The 21,933-nt window shown below is 42.1% G+C and overlaps 1 protein-coding gene across 1 annotated transcript in view; it reads right to left on the bottom strand.

The window, feature by feature from the left end:
* The window catches only part of PLA2R1 (phospholipase A2 receptor 1), a 52,526-nt gene extending 31,328 nt beyond the window's left edge, over positions 1–21,198 (bottom strand). The window contains exons 1-11 of the mRNA XM_021398721.1: positions 21,009–21,198; positions 16,929–17,312; positions 14,654–14,821; positions 13,362–13,535; positions 12,760–12,873; positions 12,000–12,143; positions 10,663–10,851; positions 8,907–9,064; positions 7,300–7,407; positions 2,742–2,854; positions 525–694 (exon numbers count right to left, since the gene is read on the bottom strand). Coding sequence (XP_021254396.1) covers positions 525–694; positions 2,742–2,854; positions 7,300–7,407; positions 8,907–9,064; positions 10,663–10,851; positions 12,000–12,143; positions 12,760–12,873; positions 13,362–13,535; positions 14,654–14,821; positions 16,929–17,312; positions 21,009–21,111 — 1,825 coding nt within the window. The 5' untranslated portion in view covers positions 21,112–21,198. The remainder of the gene's footprint in view (positions 1–524; positions 695–2,741; positions 2,855–7,299; positions 7,408–8,906; positions 9,065–10,662; positions 10,852–11,999; positions 12,144–12,759; positions 12,874–13,361; positions 13,536–14,653; positions 14,822–16,928; positions 17,313–21,008) is intronic.

The raw sequence follows: 21,933 nt of genomic DNA, 5'->3' as shown, positions 1-21,933 counted from the left end.
ATTCCTTTCAGGAAATGCAGAAAATAAGATCTGTTTTAAAACAGTACTTTAGTGAACCGCGGCAGTAAAGGAACAAATGTAGAGAGAACCTCAGAAGCAATTAGTGAAATAGCATCTTTTTTTTTTTTTTAAATGCCTGCATTCTCAGGTATCCTTAAGAGGTTGACGTTTCAAAGGATGAAGAAGTTATCCAATGACCCAAAAGTTTGGCCACAGCATCACTGGCCACATTTGAATCAATTTTCAAATGTTCTACGTATTAACCTGCTATTTCATTTTTTCACTTCTTGGAAAGCTTTCCTTCCGATTACCACTAAACAAAATCTAACAGCAAACCAAGTATCAGCAAAGTGAAAGGGAAGAATTAAGCCACTATACGCAGTGTCCTTATTGCCAAAAACGCATGTAAGACAACCTCTGCCCTCTTCTTCACAAAAAACGCAGAACTGCAAACTGCAGTGGGAGCACGTTGCTCCCCACAGGCCAATTTTTTTTTTTTTTTTTTAATTCAGCATATGACTCACGTGGCTGGTGCTTGTTCCAGTTTGTGTAGCTTACAGAGCGATTCTTCCCATCTGTCATTAGCCAAAAGTATTCTCCTGTGTTGTTAAGGTCTTGCAGTCCTATCCAAAAATAAGTTCTCTCAGATTTTACCATGCTACGGATCATGCTGGTAATAAAAGCTTGCTCAAACCTAATAAAACAATCAAGATGAAATGCTTATTAGTATAGAATAGGTCACCTGGCATTTTGATGAGTAGGTCTCATAAAATGACTTAAATTAGCCAAGAAAATTATCTAGAAAGCACTTAATTTTCTTTACAGAACTCTGTCACACATCAGTTTGTAGCATAGCGTAACTTTTCCTCCTTTCTCTTTTTTTCCAGCATTAGGGCACATTCGAGGAACAGCAGATAGAGATCTCCTAAGCTCAATGCTTACGCTACAAGATGTTAAAACAGAATACATTTGTGATGAACAGATATAAATTAGGAAAGCTTTGTATGAAGGAGAAAAGGTGGCAGGGTCACAAAAAGGTGCAGAATAAAGAAAAGCAGAAGCTTTGCACAGAAGTATCTTATTAGAACTGAACACACAAAATAGCACTAAGAAATCAGAGCTGAAAAACTCCAAGCACCAGCTGGTCTGAGCTGCTCTGACTGCAGAAGGAATCGCTTTTACATTCTCAAATTTCTTCATTAATGTTGTGTGAGACATTAGATTTTTTCAAGTAATAAATGCTGCACACAGTAATCCCTTTGTCACTTTAATGTAATTTATTCAGATATAATTGGTATAGCATTATACAAAAACTAACAACTAGCTTCCTTTGCTGCTCCAACATTGGAATTGGAAACTAACATAATAAACAGTAATAGCTACGCTCTGCAAAAATAAAATAAAAACAAACAAAAATACAGAACACATGCTCCCAGTGACATGCAGCATGCCCTTAGCTCCCTGTGAAGTTTGAGCTGTAAATGCTTAGCTACGCAGAATTTGTTCCTCATCCTTCTTGTAAATATTATTGATGCACTGCAATATACTACTGCATTCACTGTGCACAATCCTGAGATCACCCAGCAAGCCAAATTCCCACTACTTTAAATCTTTATGTTGGGTAGCTGGCCTTTTCATCAAGTTTTTAGCTATCACCAACTGATTGCTAGTGGTTACAGTACTTCTATCCTAAATGGATGGGTGTAATGCAATGGAAAGCGCAGCAAATGGCAGCAGAGCAGCAAGGTCCCAGGCTGCAGCAAGTGAGGATTTGCTCAAGTGCAGCAGCCGTAGACAAAGAAACAAAGGAAGAAAATCTGCTTAACTTCGGAATGCCTCAAGTAGGCAAGGATCTCCAGCAAGATACCCTTACCTGCACTGCCAACCCTTAAATGAGGTCTGGGAAGAGGTGGATCCTGGCTCCACCCCTTCCAGTCACTCAGGGGCATTGCATGCACCTGAGCTCCCCTGGGTTGGCCCTGCCTTCCCACCAGGTGCTCAATCACTGGTTCAGGGCCTGGCTTTGCATTTCCAGTACGTCTTTTTTCTTTTTTTGCTTTTTTTGATGTTGTTTTGTGTTGGTTTTTTTTTTCAATAATAAATACATGTAGGTTTAAATATGTATGTAGTCTTTCTGTAATGGGAATGCAACATATAGAGTAAATCATGAACAGATTAGAGAAAACCCAAGCATCTGGACATGTGCAAAGAAGAAAGCTTTGCTGAAGCTGGAATAGAGGTAGACAGAAAAAAAGCAAGGGTAGATGGACGTCAGATGCTTTTCAAACACTTACTCTCTCCCCCTATTTGCTGAAGATTCATGTAAATGTGAAACTACATAGAAAGATTCATAAAACATTATCTGATCTGGTTTAAAATTTTATGTATTTTGATTATAAAAGTTAAATATACTGTAATTTTTCAGTATAGTTTTCCAAGTACAATAATAAAATTTCTTGAAGATGTTACATAGCTCTGTATAAAGTGTTTTGTTTAGATTCCTGCATGCTCATGTGTGGGCATTGCTATAAATCTAAATTAGACTTAAAATTGCTTTTTATTAAAATTATTGTCAATTAAAGTAAAACACACCTTTTTTTTCTAGCCAATGTTAGTAATTATGCTCAATTCTCACGCAAACATTATTTCATAATGGTAAAATCTTTTGCCATGCAACACTCTCTGAAGTTAGAATAGCTCTTGTTAGAAGCATCTTCACGCTGTCTGATAGGATTAACTACCTGTTTGTAACTGATACAAGTGCAGATGGGCAGAAATAACCACTGGAAGCATGTTCAAAACTTCGAGGGGTACTGTCGATTTTGTAACAATATCCACCATGTCTTTCCCATCCCTTAAAAGAAATGAACATTTTTTTTTTACAGATTATTATATAGTATATAGATGTTAAAAATTTGATCCCCGTTTGTCCATCACTCACAACCCTACAGCCCTCTTCCTTTCTACCATGGCTCCAGAGCAGTTCCCATCAAGATCACTAAGAGGTGGGTGAACTTAACAAAAGGAAGTTTAAATCCTTAAAATGTGCAAAAATGGTTTAATACACACATAACAGCATCTTTAATGGGTATAGCAAAGATGTGGGCAACTTTAAGGCACTTCCTCCGCGTTTCTTTTTTTCCATATTACACTTTGAACATTGCTTTACTGACTTAGGGGATGTATGCCAAGCCTCCCAGCCATCTCTTTGGCACAAAGTATGTAGTAGAACTCAATGGTTTATAGCTCTGTTAACTCATTGCTGATATTGAACACCTGAAGTACAAGGTAAACACTGCCCTGCCACATTCAATTAAGTTGCTAAAAAAAAAAAAGTTACAGCTGCTCTTTTTCTTCACGTGAAAATGGAAATATTTACTCCAGAAACATGCTGCCCTTTCATGCAGCAGTTCCCCCCAGTTATTCACTTCTCCTCAGCAATCTTCTTCCTTTTCAAAATTTTAAAAGAACAGCAATCATCATATTCTGATAATACAGAATTAAAATTACGCATGTTCGTGGTTTATCCAGTGAGCCAGAACACAGCGTCAGAGTCCAGTTTGCCTCGCTTCTCATTATTAATCTCTTCTTGTCATCCACCTCTGGTTGTCCAGAGGACTACACTAGGCCCTGTGGGAGTTCTGCCTGCACCAGTGCCCACCCATGACGTACCTGCCTGGTGTTCCTGCCCGCACATTTGAAATAACCAGCAGACTAAGGGGATAACCACCTCTGTACAGCCTGTCTTGAAGCCACATAGAAAAGACAACCAGCTAGTGCTGCTCTACCTCTCCCATAAAGGAGCTCACAAAGAGGCACAACAGGGAACCAGCACCAGAAGACATCAACTTTTGCTTAGGAATGGGTTTAATTGCTGTCAAGAGCATGCTGGGAAGCCTGAACACAGCTCTGCTGCTGTTTACTGTCATCCTCCTTCAGTGCCTGGCAGATGACCAGGCACTGTAATACCAGTTCCTGTGGCTTCACCTGAGAACACCACATATGCATGCTCAGACGTAGGCTTTGCCAACAGAAATAAGCAAACCTGGGTTGAAAATCTTCCCTGTCTGTGCACCAACAAGTTGGGGCTTCCCCAGGGAGGGAAAGAGAGACCAGTGGGTGAGGAGGCTCTTCCATGCAGTGGTTCTGCAAGTGGTGACAAGACAGAGCATGGCAGCTGGTGTTTTGATGGTGATGTAAAAGCAGGGAGTATTGGAGAGGGAAAGGTTCAAGTACTGACAAAAAAGCCCCTCTTGCACATAGTGTACTCATGGCCTCAGTGCATTTCCTCCTTGTTCAACTCTCTTGACATTCTTAGCCATTCAGCAAATTTCCCCTTCTCATTAACTCATGCCCTGCTCTTTTTGGCAGGGTAGAGAGGTCAGAAATTGAATTAACTGGGGGAGAGATTGAGGTACAAACAGTCAGAACAACAAACCACCTCATCTGGTCTGCAGCCACTCCAGTACTCTGCAGGAGAGCAGGTGAGAAACGGCCAAGCTTTTGTTCCCTCTGGCTGGAAGTTCTCCGGCAAACAAGTGCATTGCACCAAACAAAGCAAACACAGACATCCTAACCTCTTGGAAATTTTAATTGGGAACAAATGGCAGTGCATAACCTTCGTCTGAAAGCTTTTTTGTGCCTCAAGTCTGGAGAAAAGAAATCTGACACTAATCTTTATTAAAAATAATAATTGTGGAGTGACTGGAAGATGGTAAGCTTGCATTAAGGGCAAGCGCAAGTTGAGAAATTCTGAACTTTAAAGGCTGAGTAATCTGTCAATAAAATTGCATTCAGTGCAGATAAACAGGAAGTGATGCACACGGAGACCCCTCCTGCCCCCACCAAATTGTTTCACACGTGGCTTGAGGGACAACTAACTCGCTCCTACATTGCAGGATTGACATTTGGGGGTAATGTTCCATGAAAGCACCAGATGAGACAATAAGTAAAATCAAATATGAAGAATTATAAGGATGGAGAGAACAGATAAAGTAATTCTGTCCTTTTTGCTGTTTTTTTGGAGTTGCGGCCCCCAGTCTCTAAAAAGCATATTAGAAAAGAAGTGCAACAACGATGATCAAATGTAAGGAGTTGTTTCCACATGAATAATAACTAAGCAAGCTTTGACTCTTCAGCCTGGAGAAAAGAGATGCCTTAGGGACATGTAAAAAATGCTGAGTGCAGTGAAGGCAGATTACTACTCCAGTGTGAGATTCTGGGGACAATATAAGAAGCTAAGTAAGCAGGAGATGGATTGAATGTGGAAGATGACAATTTTCCACACAAAGGGTAGCAAATTTACAGACCTATTCACAAATGTAGCGAATGCAAAGAATTCCCATGAGTTCAAGGGAAAATTGGACAAGCATTTGCAGAGGGGAAATCCAGTGTGCACTGTAAGATACACAGATCGTAAAAGGCTCAGGAAATCCCCCAAAAGGCCGGAGGTCAAGGGAAACTGGGAGAAGTGTTATTCACGTTTACCCTGTTCTGCTCTTCCCCAGACATCACTCATGGCCACCAGTGGGAGCCAGAACATGAGGCTGGATGGACCCCTATTCTGAGCAGCTGTCCAGCTCTTCACAAGGTTTTACAGCTCTGTTAGCAATTATCTTCTTAAAAGTTCAGTTCTGTTTTGCTACAACAGTCATAAAGACCAATGTACAATTTAGTCCTATACTGTTATCTTTTGATGCACCAGTTAAAGTGTAGAAGATTGAGGCAAGTCACCAGCACCAATACTCTCAGCCCCATACACAGAAGCTCCCAATTTGATTGTCAAGCAGGTGACAGCTCCGCAGTCTGTTTCAAAAGCTGGTTTAAAGAAAATGTCTAAAACTGCCTAGAGAATCTGACCTTTGCAATGAAATATTTATTGTCACTAATACCCTGCCAACTAAGAAAAAAGAATAGTTGACCTGCTAAGGGAAGACAGTGCTTAGCACTTTTTGTGTCTTTGAAAGACAGAAGTGTAGGTTTCTGCTGTAACTTGATATGGATATACTGCAAAAACTCCACTCAGCAGAATCACAGAAAATTTTAAAGTTAGTGATGTACAAGTCATAAAATCAACATGAGATAAAAGCTCAGTAATAACAGATAAGTCTATAAAACTTTGTAAAAACAAACAACTGTGCCTGAGGCCAAAGCTCTCTAAGAGTCTACCAGCCCTTAAATACGAATGACAGTAGGAGGCTAACAAAGCAAAAGATCAAATGTGAGAAACACCAATAGCAATTCTGTACATATAGGGTAGACTAGCAACAGAAAAAAAAAGAAAAAAAAAAAGGATAACTGCATGGAATAAAGAGCTGGAGCTGACCTGGAAAATTAGGCCAATAACAAGACAAAATATTTGAAATAAAATGCAACTGTCAGTAAGGTTAGAACTGACCTCTTTGGATTAAATGAACATGACCTTTTCACATTAGAAAGAAATCTATAGAAATCAAGGGACTATTAAGAGGGTTCAGTGTATGTTTTTAGAAGGTGTGGAACATCAACAAGCAGAAATTTATCCTGAATAGGAAGCTTGCCAGAGCACACCAAGCTACTTAAGACCAATGGCTCTTGAGTCTCACTCCTCTGAGGTACTGAAAGCTCAAGTGCTGTCAGCTCCTAACTACAACTGGAAATCCTGATGCTCTGCACATTTTTTCACAGTCAGAATCACTAATTTTTCTTCACACTTTTAACACATAGAATTCTCAAGCAATAAAATATATTGCTCCAAATGAACCAATCACCCTAAATGTCTATGTCTTGCCTATTACCAGCAAAATATAATGCCTAAAAGCCTGAAAACCTATTGTAATGCCCTATTTAGACGGTTGTGCTCCTTCCCACTTCTGTTTGAAAGTAAAAGGAATGCTAATGTACGAGTGGAAGAGTTCATTCTCCACGTCAATGAAACTGATTGTTTTTCACTCTGACATTCCTTTTAAATGTATGAAAACCATGTGTGGGTTGAGGCATCATATAACAGCCATTATTTGCACAGATGGCGTACAAAAGGGTTTTCACTTTTGATCTAGAAAAAAATAGGAACGTGGGTCGCAACTGCTGACAACACAATGAGCCATGAGAGGCATCCTGGGAAAGCTTTTAATCTTACCTTAAATTTTAGTTTACATATTTTCAAGGCAATTAGATTTTCCCAGCAAAACATGCATGCCTTCAGTATTATCTACCTACCTACTCACATCTATATATTCTCCATCTACATTTAGAGGATTCCCATATAATTTTATCAGAAAGGTTCCAAAACAAACAAAAAACTCCCACAAAATTTCTTACCTCTAGACAACTCGATTCTACGTCAGAAGAAACACTGTTAAATTCTCCTGCTTTTTTACAAATGTAGAAATACTTGTCTTCACATTTTTTAACTTTCCAATGTCCTTTCTAAGGAACAGGGAGAGGGGATGGAGAGAAAAGGAAAAAAAAAAAAACCTGTATTCTTTACATACTCGTGTTCTTGTGCATATATATACACACACACACAAAGAAATTAGATTACACGGTTTCTCTTCCTTTTTAACTTTTTAATAAAAACAAGTAGCAGACTAGTTTTTCCTCACTCTATTCCTTTATTTACCTTTATATGGATCACTTCTTTTTAACAACACTAATTTGAAAAGTCCTGCTGACAATCATACAAAAGAGGTTGTCTTCTTAAATCACTCCCTTGGATGTAATGCATTTTAATTAATTAAAACCATGGGCATGCCAGAGTACTTACCTTTCGGAATCATATAATAACCTTCTTCCTATCTATTGTAGTATTTTATGAAATTAATCTTTACATCTGAGCAGACCTTACTCGAAAAACTACAAAGTTTGTACAATATAATTTTTAGACTTCTATCACTACTGGACATGTATGGAAAACAATGCTTCAAGCATTGTATCTTGAATCTTGAATTCTTTTTCACTACTTTGAACCTTTTCCACATCATTGAACCTTGAATCCTTTTCCACTACTTCCTATTAAATGATTTTGTTTGCTTACGCTTGCAAAATTAGTAAAATATGGCTTAGTGCATCTGAAACCAAAGTTTTACCAAAGTCCTATTTTGTGCTTCTGATGGGAGCTGACTTTTTCAGGTCACTGTAGTTGTCTTATCTTTCCCATGAATTAAACACTGCACCTTGGACTCACTACTGAAGAGACAACAAAAACTTTTTGATACAGTTTCCACACTTGGACAGGACTTATCTAAGTCAGGTCTTAAAAATTTAAGTATTGTAGATTTTAAAAGTAAAGTAAGTTTATGACTGAATTAAGAAAACAAAATTGCCAGTGCCATGAGTTACAGTCTGACAGGATGTAATCTAAGCTTATCGGAAAATTACTGCCAGTCTTACATCACATGACTGCTTTGGAGGTCAATCTTACTGCTGTTAACTTCCATAGTTTTATGCAGGGCTAGACCAGTACCTGTTTTTGAAAGGTACTTCACAGAAGTTACAAATACTGAAAGCAACATAAAATTGATACAGTTGACCATTTTTCAGAATATGAATCTGAAGCTTTAAAGACTGGAACTGATGAGTCATAAACTATAATTTGCACTACTACTTGGATTTTACATTTCTTTCCTTTATCAAAATACCTACTAGTATTGGCTAGCTTCCACTTCGTAAGCTTTATGTATGTAGTGTTTTTATTGAACATAAGCTCAAAAATTGATGATTATTTTTTTCTGTGCATCAGCAGCGCAAATTGTATTAGTTCCTAAAAGCCACACTGCATTTATCACAACTTGAATATATTAGGAATAAAAAGACAAATTCATACAGTAGGCCGTGATTTACAAAAATATGCACAGTGAGAAAATAAATTATTATCAACTAAAATAAAAGTGACTGTCTTGTTCTTTCAGCAAGAAAAGGAAACTTACAGGTCCTTGTGCTGAAACACACAGCTGTCCTTTTCTTTGAAAGGTATTAGGTTCTTGGCTGTGCCAGTTGGAGAACTTCACTGGGGTGCCATCTGACCACTCAAAAACAACGGGGATGTTACTACTATATAATCCAATCCACGTTTCAGTTACATTTTCTGTAAAAGAATAAAATATATTTTAATGATGAAGAAAATACACCCATTGTTCCTGTAATATCAACACTACTATTAAAATTACTCATCAGATTTCAGTAAGAATTACTTTATTTCAGGAAAAAAAAATTCTATATGAACTTTACTGGTTTCAAAAGCATGCAATATGCAATGCATATGCAATAATATACCTGGAAACTCTGAAAAATAGAAATCAAGAGCATATGCTCTTGAAGTTTGCATGAGGCAGAAAGCCTGATATGGAAGGGAAATATTTCTTTTTATTATCTTCCATGGCACACTCAGCTTTAGGATTTCTCAGAGCCATGATTGTACGTTCCTGTGAGAGTGCAGCTACAGCCACAGTGGTTGGTGAACACATGAAAGAGAAGCCTTACAGTTTGACATAATGCCTTATCTGACTAACTTCTACAGCTAGTAAAAGTAGATGAGCTTTCAGGCACAGATGCCCTTCTCCTGGACAGGAAGATAATGGTGGGCTGAAATATCAGCAGCAGACTTGTTGAGAACAATTATGCCTATCTACTACAGACAGCACCTCCAGAAAAAAAAAGGTATTAGCACTCTATGGGGGTTGCTAACAGCAGTGAGGAACATGACAGTGGTTAATCTTCCAGAGAAAGACAGATAGAATAGCAGAGAGGATGAGTAGTGTGAGAGACCATGTCCAGTAATTCCAGGACAAGGTCCCATCATGCAACCACAGCTAACCTGAGGAGACAGAGAGTTGATAGAACACCTCACTGTGCCCCCAGCTCAGGGCAGCTAGAACTCATGGCCAAACCATGCAGATCTGCCAGGACCAGGATGTCAGCTGCATGCACAAAATATTCACACCACTTTGCTTTTATTACAACAGATCTCTTGTTATTGCTGCACCTAAGAGCTTTGGTTCAGTAAGTTCCTCCTGTAATTACGCCACCTCTTCAGACAACATGGACCAACAACTGCTTCTGTACATACGGCACCCTTCAAAGAGGAATCTACTAACAGTTAACCACTTTGCAGCATGGACAAGGCCAACCTGCAAAGCAAAAGACATTCTGAATTGTTGCTTCTAATCACAATTCTTGTATAAGGACAATCATTGGGTATTTTGCAGCAGTTTGCACAGAACCAGCCAACAACAGGAAAAGACAAAAGGCAGACTGCTGAAGGGTCACGAGAAGTGTGGTAACGTCAGTGAAAACTGACCCTGTTTCACCAGGGAAATCTCTGACTTCTGCTATAACTGCTCCTTGCCATTTGCACAGCATGCTCTGATGCAAACGCCACACTCTCAAAGTGCAAGCAGCAATCTCACAAAAGCCTGGGTGTGATGTACTCCTGAAACACCAAGGGCAGCATACAGTTTCTTGCCGTGTTCCAACATGTTGATTAATTTCTTTATTGTGTTTATTGGAGAAGGTGATGCTTTACATTTTTAAGACTCCTAGAAGGAGCACATATCACACTTCCCTCTTCTGTAAACAACATTTGTGTGTGTCACATAATGTAGGCTAACGATGTTCGATGGCTGCACAGAAGAGCATCACAAAACACTTCAAGAAACATTGCACACTTTAACTCCCAAAACTCACCACGCTGAAGCAAGTTATGCAACAGCTCTGCATCTGCCATGGAGGATATACTAATGAGCCCGCTGCTGTCACTTTGGCATGAGATCAAAGCATCGTTCCAGCTCTTCTCCTCTTTATGAAGTCTGTAGCAGTTGCGATTGTAGGGGTACCAGCCAGCATCACAACGAGTGGCATAATACTTCCATGTATCTTTTAAGTAACCACACAAAGTTAGAGTATATTAGATAGAATTACCAAGGTTGTGCTGTGTTTATAATGCAGGCAGAACTATTTTTTTATCTTCAAATGCTGAAAACAGAGTCATCCCAAGGAGGACAAAACACATGCTCTATGGAACATCACCTACAGAATTTTTTCCCACCTTATTCTATGACTCAACCATTTAGGTTGCTGGACTAGTACAAACACATTAATAGAACTGTTATTCAGTTTAAAACTTGTTGCATTTCCTTATTGCCTTTGGGCCTGATCCAAAACCAGCTGAAACTTTTTCAGATATAAAACCTGTAAAGAGTGTGGGTAAGTCCCGTTTCATTACCTGAAACAGGCAAGGAAACTTCTAATTTATCAGGAAAAAGTTGAACTAATCTGTTTTTATCAAAACAGAGTTTAACATCCTAATAAACACAATTCTTTGTTTAAGTTTCCCACAGAATGGGAATCTGAGGCATTCTATATACCAGTATTCTCCTTCTCTGGAGATGTTCAAGACCCACCTGGACGCCTATCTGTGCAGCCTGCTGTAGGGGACCTGCCTTGCATTGGGGTTGGACTCGATTTCTAGAGGCCCCTTTCAACCCCTACAATTCTGTGATTCTGTGATTATATTAACAATTTTAAAAATACATGCACAATTCTTTTTTGGTATAAGAAAAGCATGGCATGTCTTAAAAATAGCTGCAAATTTAGAGCAGCATTTATGCAACTTTATCCTCTGTGGGCAATTGGTTAATTCCATTCTAAGCTTAACTTTCAGCTTCCATTTTTAACTTCCATTCTAAGGCTACTTTCAAACTCAAAATTGTGGCTGTATTGAAATACAGAGAAAGAGCATTCTGTAACCCCCTGACAATGTAAGGAATCAATTAAATGCTATGCATTTTAAAATGATGTGTCAGTTTCAAAATTCTCAAGGTGTTGTCCAGGACTGCATTTGAGCAGAAGAAACTGTTACCACTTCAGTTAAGGTAAAAGGCATTCAACTTCAACTTGCAAACCCATACATTCACTGCAGCTAAGATTCTGTTCTGATGACTTTATATTCAGCCAGCGTCCTCTTGTTCTCTTTCCATATTCACAAAAAGGACACATTAACACGCTAACATTGAAAGACTTACCCAGTGTTTCATCCTCTGTCTCATTTAAATATTTCTTGCATACATAAGGCAATGCAGATTCACATAAGTAACTTTTCCAGCCATATTTCAATTTTGAACTCATCACTGCACAATGATTTTCACTAGAACGGTCCTCGGAAACATCTGCAAACACATTTTTTGAGAAACACACAATTACAAAAAGTCTATTCTTGTAAAATGGCTCTGTATGCTTACTGAATGAATTTATAAGCAGCACTGCACACTCAAACTTCCAGCAGTGTAACACGCGTGCTATGGACAGCTGAACATTAACTACCACATGTGGCAATCTTTCCGTAAGTGTTGGCTGCTGCTGTCACATGTGAGGCTGAAACAAGTTCTGGTGTCAGTGTTAAATCTGCTGGAGGACAGACCTCAAAATGCAGCAAACCAAGTCTCATAGCTCACCTTAAGTACATGCTAATGTAAACAAATTAAAACTCCTTGTAACAAAGTAGATCGTAGTTTTTAAATATGCAACTGGAATCTCAAAAAACCCTTAAAACCAGGAGACAGAAGGCCTAGATCATGAATGCTTTGAACAGATGCATCTCAGCAGATGCCCCATCCCTAGAAGAGGCTTTAGTTCGTGAGCATGAATAAATACTTGAACAGAAAGTTATACTGATTCACTTGTTTCACTTTTCAAATGTAGCTGTAGGAGCAGCACTCTCAAGCTGCAGATGCAGAGAGCATGCAATGACACTGCTATAACAAATCCAAGAGGAACACCAAGTACTTGCTCCCCAGTTGACAAACACCAGCGGCGCTCCATCCGACCACTGCCAGCCAGCACCTTCCTCCAGTCGATTCAGGCCTGTCCACAGCACAGTATCTGTTGCATTTAACTGTCCTAGGACAGAGAAAGTAGACAAAATTATACTCCACGCATTCCCCATCTCTTAAAATATCTACAGGTATAGATATACTTCTTGCTACAATCAAAATAAAACAAAATTTCACATTGGTTTCCAGAAAGCTCAGACTGTTCTTTCTGTCCTATTACTTTGTTAATCAACACAGAGCTGAGGAGGAATAAACTCAAAGGTCTGCACCCCTTCAAAAGCTGCCCATTCTTTGTAAGCTGCTGCTGACCTTACAAGTTATATCTGTAACACACGGCTGCAGAAATGCTGGCCTGACTCAGCCTGCCATGAGACACAAACCAAAAAATTTCCACTCCCTCCGCAGCCTGTATACATATCAAAAAGCTAATGAAATGATCTTAAAAACTTCCTGTCAGCCTATATCCTGCCATTGAAGACCAGCAGTAATGGGAAGGAACCTGAAGCCACCTTTCACAGCACAGTTCAAGCGCTCCTTCCTATGGGGCCTACTCACGGCTCAGGTTGCTGAGGTAGCTCTGCTCCTCGGGGCTGGTGATGCTGAGCAGGTCTCCTCCCTGTGCCTGGCAGACTGCCCGCGCCTCGTGCCATGACAGCACAGCTGACGGGTTGAACTGGTAGCACGTATGCGTGGCCGGGTTCTCCTTCCAAAACATGCCGCAGCCATGCTCTGCTTGGAAACAGATTCATCACCAACAGCAACAAGACTATAAGAAGTACAGCACTATCAGCAATTTATTTAATTAACAACAGTAGCATCTCAACGGAAGTATGATTGTCAACTCCTCCAGGGTCCCTTTGTTAAAGTAAGTGCAGAAATAGGGCATTAACTGAACAAAACACCACTCCATTTCCCAGGAGGCCGACAAATCCTCAGGAGCTGCTCTACATCTGGTGGTGATTTTCACAGCTCCCATGATGCCAGCAGAGCCACACTTTAATTCACACCAGCTGATCCTTCCTTCCACAAGCTGATATGTAATAGGTGATGAGTGCCTCACCCAACTACGTGATGGAGCAGTCTCCTTCTACCTGGTACTCAAGAGATTAAAGGTACTATAATTACAAAATGTAAGCAAGGCTGAAAATACCCTCTAATACAATGGTTCCTTGGAAATTCCCATTATGAAATCACATTTCCAGATGTTTACAGCATGCTTTGGAACAGATATCTGAGACACAGGCTGAGCTAGGAGAGCTTTTCCAAACCACTCTATTAACAGAAGGTAATATTTTGCTTATTTATGGAATAATCTACAAGCTGCTATTTGCAATATTTAATATTCATGAACGCTATATATTAAAATTTTTCAGACAGCAAGTATCTTCAAAAATCTGCTTCCAAGTGTTTTAGGCCCAAAACATAAGTATCCAAAGAGTGCCTGGATTAAAAGGAATGTAAAAGATGTAATGCAGTCAAAAGCAGAATGTCCTTTTGCAGGAGCAATCCTTCTTCTGCATAGTGATGGCAGAGAGAGATGTGGCTCAGCTGCAGGGCACGGTCAGAGGGCAGCACAAAGCAGTGAGCACCTGGCATCTCTTTGCTCCCCCTCTGGAACTGTGCTTTTGGGATGAGAACTTGGGTCTCCAAAGGCCAAACAAGGCAAATGACGATCAAGTCTGCTACAGTCTCCTCTTACTTTTTTTTAAAGAGACATTCATTCCCCCTAACAGAAGGGAAGTAACCTTGTAATCCAAAACAAAGCATGACCTACAATTATTAATAAAGATCGCAAATACTCTAGGAGTTTAAACAAAAAATGAAAGCAAAAACAAGCAACGCCTTACCAGCACTAGGGCAAAACCCCCATTTTTGAACTTGTTCATAGTGACTTGTCGTGGCACACCACTCAAACTCCCTTCCATCTCTGGTACATTCGTAATACCACTTGTTGTTATACTTAAATGGAAAAACACATGGGAAACCAAAGGAATTTCCCAGCAAGGTGTATGTTTCTGTAATAAATGAAATGTAGAGATTAAAAGAACACATTCACAAAGATTTTTTCTCTCCCATATTTCACTATTTCTGTTTTTAACAGCAATAATTAAATGTAAATATCTTAGGTTAATTTCTAATTTGAATTCATAAACAATACCACAACATTAACACAAGTATGAGCAGCATAACTTCAGTAAGCAGAATCTGGAAACGTTGAGTTGATTAAATTTATCACCATGAAACAGGGCACATTCTCATAACTTACTACAATTAAAGAAAACTACAAGAACAGAGCAATTATCATATAAAATGTGCATTTAAATCTGTAGTTAGCAGAATCTGGATGTGCTCAGACGCAAGCTCTGCTGATTTTTTATTTCCTAGTATAGGGCAGATTAACAATCTAGTATAATTTCCCCTGCTCCTCCCACTCTTATTTAAACTGAATTCTAATGTTTTTTCCATTCTTATTGTCATTCTATGGAAAAGAAAATGTGAAAGACAAAGGAATATTAAATAAACTGTTTTAAAGAAATCTTTATACCAGGGAGAAAAATAATCTAACTAAAGCACTTATCTTACATACTTTTGTCGTCACATCAATTAATGCCTCGTAAAATATGTTAAATATTGCCCTACTGTATTTTGAGTACTGAGAGAATCAAGTGCAACTGCAGGCTGTAACAGCATTACCACGGTATTGCCTTAACCCCAGAGCACGTGCTTCTAGGAAAGGTCAGAGAACCACAGCCACACTTGGAACAAAATTGCTTGTCAAAGATCCCATGTTGAAATGCTAAAGATCGAAGTCCTCTGACTACAGGGGACAGTTACGCTCCCAGCTTCCCAGATGTTTCCAGAGTTAATGCCTGGCTGCACACATACGAAAAATGCAGTTCATGGATAGTAAATTCCCTTCAAAACCTTCTGATATAACAGACAATACAAAGAAAATGGATTACAAGAAATGAGGCTTGCACCTCTGTCTGCTATCATGCTGCTAGCTGCAGGAAATTATCTCCTTCCTGGCAAGAAAATAAATTTGCCAGCTACAGTCCTCTCACCATGATTAATGCATCATGTTTTGAAGGCAGGGATCTCCTCACCCTGGTGGGCTAACAGGCTGCCTTGTACTTATCTGCATGTGCTGAAGTGGAAGGAAGAAAACAAAAAAATGGAAGTGAGAGAGGCTTTGCCAAGGCACTCCTTTATTTTGGCCCTGAAACTCCTGGATGTTGCAGTTCTAGGTCCAGACCAGACCTACTTCCACATCGCTGAATGTACGTAGCAAATGTGTAGGGCTCTTCATGGTTTTAAATGTTTTCTATCTGGTCTTAAGCACAGACCCTGCTAGGTTTCAGAGAAGAAGCTGGATGCTACCGTGCTTCCAAGGCATTGCAGCTCCCAAAGGAACCAACTGGCAGGGAGGAGGGGCCAAGCCCAGCTGCACCTAAAGAGGAAACCACCGAGACCCAGAGCTGCACAACCCCAAAGCCACTTTCAAATGGTAAGAATCAAGAGCTCCAGTCAGAGACATGCTGAGCAAACATTAGGTCATCCTTCTGAAGAAATGCTGTACGAGAAGTTGAGGAAGGGGTCAGGGTGTGCCTGTCCGTGGCAGTTCATGGAAAATGAGCTTATCTTAGTCCTTGTTCCTGGAACACTGCTAAGGTCTGCAGGTCTGGATCCTGACTTACACTTCTGTGCCTTCACTAGCTGTACAAGATGATTAATCACAAGCCTGATCTCTGATCCAAAGTTTGGCATGTTCAGAGTCCAGGTGCTGAATGCTGCAAGCCTTTGATTAATGCACACTGCAACTGCAGGTGATGGTCAGAGATCTGAATTCCAAACCCCATACCTCTCTCTGGTTTTATTTGACAATGAGAGCTGAGGGACAGCAAATCCTTAGTTCAGCTTGTTATCTGATAGAGCATTTGAAATGGGCATTTCCTGGTTTGCAGAGATACTAGGGCTGTTGGGAGGGTCCATGTCATAGATGAAGAGAAAGTGAATTATGCAGCGTACTCATTAACCTGATGCATATTAACCAGATGTTCCTTCAAAACTAGTTCTGAAAATTTTTCTGTACACATTTATATGATAATATTTTATTTTTACCTTGGAAAGGATGTTCACACAGGTCTTCATCGTAGGACATGTACTGTATCCATTGATAATCAGATTCTTTTTTGGCTACAATATGTTTGCTGTTTTCAACAGCTAATTTGTACTCTGCTACACCAACCAGCGCTCTGCCATCACAATTCCACCATAATGAGTACTGATCTGAATCACATTCAAGCATAGTCAATGGCTGTTCTGGTCTACTGATGTTCAGTCCTAGACAGGTACTTCTGCCTATGTTGAAAAGACGACGGTTGGATACCCATTTCCATAGCATGTGTTTGGAGAGCTGACTGCAGTCTTCCAGAACCAGTCCAGCTGTGTCCACTTTGATGCACAAGTTGGAGTCTGAACTTTGGATAATAAATATCCCTTTATCTGTACAGGGGAAAAAAAAAAAAAAAGCAACAGTCTCTCATTCTGTAGAATGATGCAGATGATCAAATAGTATTGGAAGACAAATCCTTTAGTTATTTATGAAGAAGGCAGAAAATATCCATCAGAATAACTGACACTTCCAAAAATAACAGTACTGATCTAAATTTACTGCCATTTGCAAACATGCGGACCATCTGACAGATCACAAATGTGAGGCTAGGACAATAAATCTCAAGCTGGTCATCCGAAAACACATGGCTCTCAAAAACATCAGTCACACTTGAAGCATTAAGATGCCATTCGCCAAGAAATAGTAAGTAATGCAGTACAGGTTTAAGTGTCCCAGCAAGTCATGCTGTGAGCTGCAAAACAATCCTCTGTGGTGGACTGGAGATTCCAATTACGGTAAAGGTTAAAAAATTTAAGAGGAAATTGCCGTGCTCATTCCTCACTGTCTGCAACAACAGAGGCATAAAACATATTTTGTATTGTAAATATGATATAGCAAAGGCAGGATTTATCTCAATCCCAAGAGCCAGTGTATGTTGTTCAGCTACACGTGACCAGCCGGGACCGCAGCACACGTGCGGGGTTAGCCTGACATCTCAGCTTTCTTGGAATCAAATAGAAACTCACTGAACTCTGTGACATCACGTTGTAAGCATGTAAAAAGTCAGCTGTTTAAGGTCTTCTGAAGAAATGCCTAGCTGAGCATATAGACTGAAAAGGAGAAAAACTGAGGAACTGGAAATCAGCAAAATACAACTCTGTAACAGCTCAGCGATTTGGTTTCTTCTGAAATACAGTGACAGTTAACCCATGGAGCTCCTCTCACACTACAGGCAAGATTTTATGCTTCAGGAGATTGTAGCATCTCCGTTTTGCCATGAAATCTTGCATGAATGATTTCTACCATGCGTGCTTTCTATCTGCTGTAATTTACTACCCCTAACATCTTGAAGCAGTAATAACAAATAACAAAAATTCCACATCTGAAGTATGAGAAGCAGAAGCCCACCCAGATGCTGTGCCCAGGTTCGGCCTCTGTAGTTTGGGTGCAGCTCACCAAAAGAAAGGCCTTGGCCAGCAGCAGGACAGCACTGCATGACAGACAGACAGAAAAGAGCTCACCAGCATATGGTACACGCAACAAGCAGGATATAGGTTACAGTGCGGTGTTTGGTTGCAGATTCTGCACTGAGCCCATGAGCACTCAGACATACAGAGCACACAGGTCATTCTGCCAGCTCTGTCAATGGTATGCGACACTGTGACAGATACCCAAGGTGGTTTGCTTTTGTATTTTCAATGATGTTGTACAGCTTGTGCTTCATACTTTTGTCCAACCCAATCCTCCACGGGCCACCCAGGCAACACAGCCTCTATCCACAAGCACGGAGAACGTCAGAGAGCAGTATTATTTCTCGTGCTAGGTTCCTACAGCAGCCTTATCTTCACCAACCAAGAAAATTATACTCTTAATTTGCCAGCTAAGTGGAAGTCATTAACACCAGTAAACACTGATTAATGAGGTTAATTCATCATGATACTGGAATTCACGCTTAAATAAAGTTCTTATACAAATTCCTATGTTTCAGCATCCTGAGTGTGTGGCGAACAACAACAACAAACAACCCAGAGATGAAGAACATATACCACAAGGAAGTGATTTGAGACAGTCAGCATGGCTTCAAAAAGGGCAGATTGTGCCTGACCAATCTGATGGCCTCCTATGATGGAGTGACACCATCAGATAACAAGAGAAAAACAATTAATGTCATTTATTTGCATTTCTGAAAGGCCTTTGACATGGTTCCACACCACATCCTTATCTCTAAACTGGAGAGAGGTAGATTTGAAGGTTGGCCTACTCAGTGTATAAAGAATTGGCTGGATGGCTGCAGCCAGAGGGCCGTGGTAAATGGCTCTATGTCCAGGTGGAGGCCAGTGACAAGTGGTGTCCGCCAGGGATCTATTTTGGGACCAGTGCTCCTCAACTTCTTTACCAATGATATGGATGCTGGGATCAGCTACATCCTCAGCAAGTTTGCTGATTACACTGAGTTGAGCAGTTGATACAAAAGAAGGAAAGAGATGCCATCGAGAGGGACCTGGACAAGCTTTAAAAGTGGGCGTATGTGAACCTAATGAGGTTCAACAAGGCTAAATGCAAGGTGTTGTGCTGGGGCCTGGGCAATCCCAGATACGTGTACAGACTGAGAGAAGAACTCATTGAGAGTGGAAAAGGACTTGGGGGTCCTGGTGGACAAAAAGCTGGACATGAGCCAGCAGTGTGCTCTTGCAGCCCTGAAGGCCAACAGCAGCCTGGGCTGCATCAACAGAGGGGTGGCAGCAGGGCGAGGAGTCATTGTCCCTCTATGCTCTGCTCTCTTGAGTCCCATCTCTGGTATTGCAGCCAGGCCTGGGGTCCCCAGGACAAGAGACACCGATCTGTTCAGGGAGGTCCAGGGAAGGCCATGAAGATGATCGGAGGGCTGGAGCACCTCCTCCTACAAAGAAAGGCTGAGGGAGCTGGGCTTGTTCAGTCTGGAGAAGTGAAGGGTCTGGGGAAATCTCACTGCAGCCTTCCAGTACTTGAGGGAAGCTTACGAACAGGAGGGAGACCAACTTTTTAAATGACCATATGGTGATAGGACAAAGGAGGAGGGGGCCGTTTTAAGCTAAAAGAAGGGAGGTTTAGGTTAGGTGTTAGGAGGAAATTCTTTACTCAGAATGCGGTGAGGCCCTGGGGCAGGCTGCCCAGAGAAGCTGCGGATGCCCCATCCCTGGAAGCATTCAAGGCCAGGCTGGATGGGGCCCTGGGCAGCCTGATCTGGTGGGTGGCAACCAGCACATGACAGGGGTGGTTGGAAATGAATGTTCGTTAAGGTCCCTTGCAACCCAAAACATTCTGTGATTCTATGACAGTTTGAGAACCCTCGAGAAAGCATCTGCATGCTCTTATCTGTAAGATTCTTAAGAGCTGCAATGACTGCTGACAAAAGATAATTTTTATACAGATCTCACAAATAACCCAGCTGAAGCATGACAAGGAGACAACTGAAGCAACCCTGTGTGTGAATAACCAGGAGGTGAGCTTGCAAGCCCCAGAGGGCCCAAGGAGTGAATCCTAAACCCTGCACTTCAGCACATGACATTTCCCTTTGGAAATGCTTCCCTCCGACAGCCCATACAAAGACCAGGTGACGGCACACAAGTGCCAGAATCTGCAAGTGCAGAGCAGGGAGCTGAGCAGGCACCTCCAAGTTCCCGGCACTCATGTTTACCACCACGAATAAGGCATAATAGAGCTAGGAGCACAAGTTATCTCCACTTCCTTCCTCCTCACCTCCCACTTCCTTACCCCCCCAAAAAGCAGTGAGAATTGCTGGTGTAACAATAAGGAAAACAACGGGAATTTACTAGGAGTGTGGAAAACATCTGCATGAGCTTCTGGACCAGGTGCCGTGAAACCAGAGGGCAGCAGCACCACCGCCGAGCACGAGGCGGCATGGCACGGCTCCGGAGCTGCTCTCGGCCCCTCTCCCTGCCGAATCCCCGCACTCATACCCGCAGGACCCCAAGCGGAAAGTCTGGCCGCCTCCACCCCGCAGCAGGGACGAGCACCCCACGCGCGGCCGCGGGCCGGAGAAGCGCCCCCCCCTCCCGAAGGGTCACCCCGCGGCCGTCACTCACTCCGAAGGGAGGGCAGCTCGTCGCGGCTGAGGGCGGCGTCGCCCCGCGGCAGGCTGCGGCCGCCCAGCAGCAGGCAGCACGCCAGGAGCCGCACGCCCAGCATCGCCCCGGCTTGACACGGCTCGGCCCGGCCCGGCCCGGCCTGGCACGGCGCGACGCCCAGCCGCTCCTCTCCGCGCCGGGGGACCGGCCCCGCCGAGCACAGCCCAGCCCTGCCCCGGGGAGGGCAGAGCAGCGACCCCACCCCGCGGGAGGCGGGAGAGGCGCGGGGCGGGGGCGCGCGGAGGGGCCGCGGGGCCCTCCAGCGTCGGGTCGATGGGGCCGGCTCGGGGGGGGGACGGACAGCCGGGAGCCCCGCGTCCCACACGAGCAGGGCCGCGCGTGTCCCGCTTGTAGGCTGTCAGCGCGTTCGCTCCCCGCGCTCCGGTTCACTTATCCTAGAGAGAGCCATGTGGCACAAGGACGCTGGGGCAGGAAGCCGCTGAGAGCGCTGTTCTTCATCAGCGCGCTGCTCTGCTGCAGCACATCTCCACGGACGCAGACTTTACTCAGGCTTGGGTTCAGCTCGGCCAGCTTGTCAACTCAAGGCATTTTTGACATGGGGAAAAGTAATTTCCTTATTCCATTTTTTGCATTTTTGTCTTTCAGCGGAACGCTCTTGGGAACTCCCCTCCTTCAGGAGAGGTTCGGTCTTACGGAAGCTCTGAGCAGTGGGGGAAAGGTGAAAGGAGAAGCTTGGGGTTGAAAATGGAATCTGCTCACAGCTCAGTTGTCATCAGCATAGGCAGGTTTCTGCATTGTTCTGCGTTCACAGCAGACAAATCAGTATAGGCACATATACATCAATGTGTAAACACAAACACATCATGCTGGAGTACAACTGGGTCACTCGCACCTCCCTTGGCCTTGATGCCACCATGCCCGC

Source organism: Numida meleagris, chromosome 5 (assembly GCF_002078875.1).
Source record: "Numida meleagris isolate 19003 breed g44 Domestic line chromosome 5, NumMel1.0, whole genome shotgun sequence".
Taxonomy (NCBI): domain Eukaryota; kingdom Metazoa; phylum Chordata; class Aves; order Galliformes; family Numididae; genus Numida; species Numida meleagris.
The sequence above is the reverse complement of the archived record's forward strand: the minus strand, read 5'-3'. Positions and strand labels throughout refer to the sequence as shown.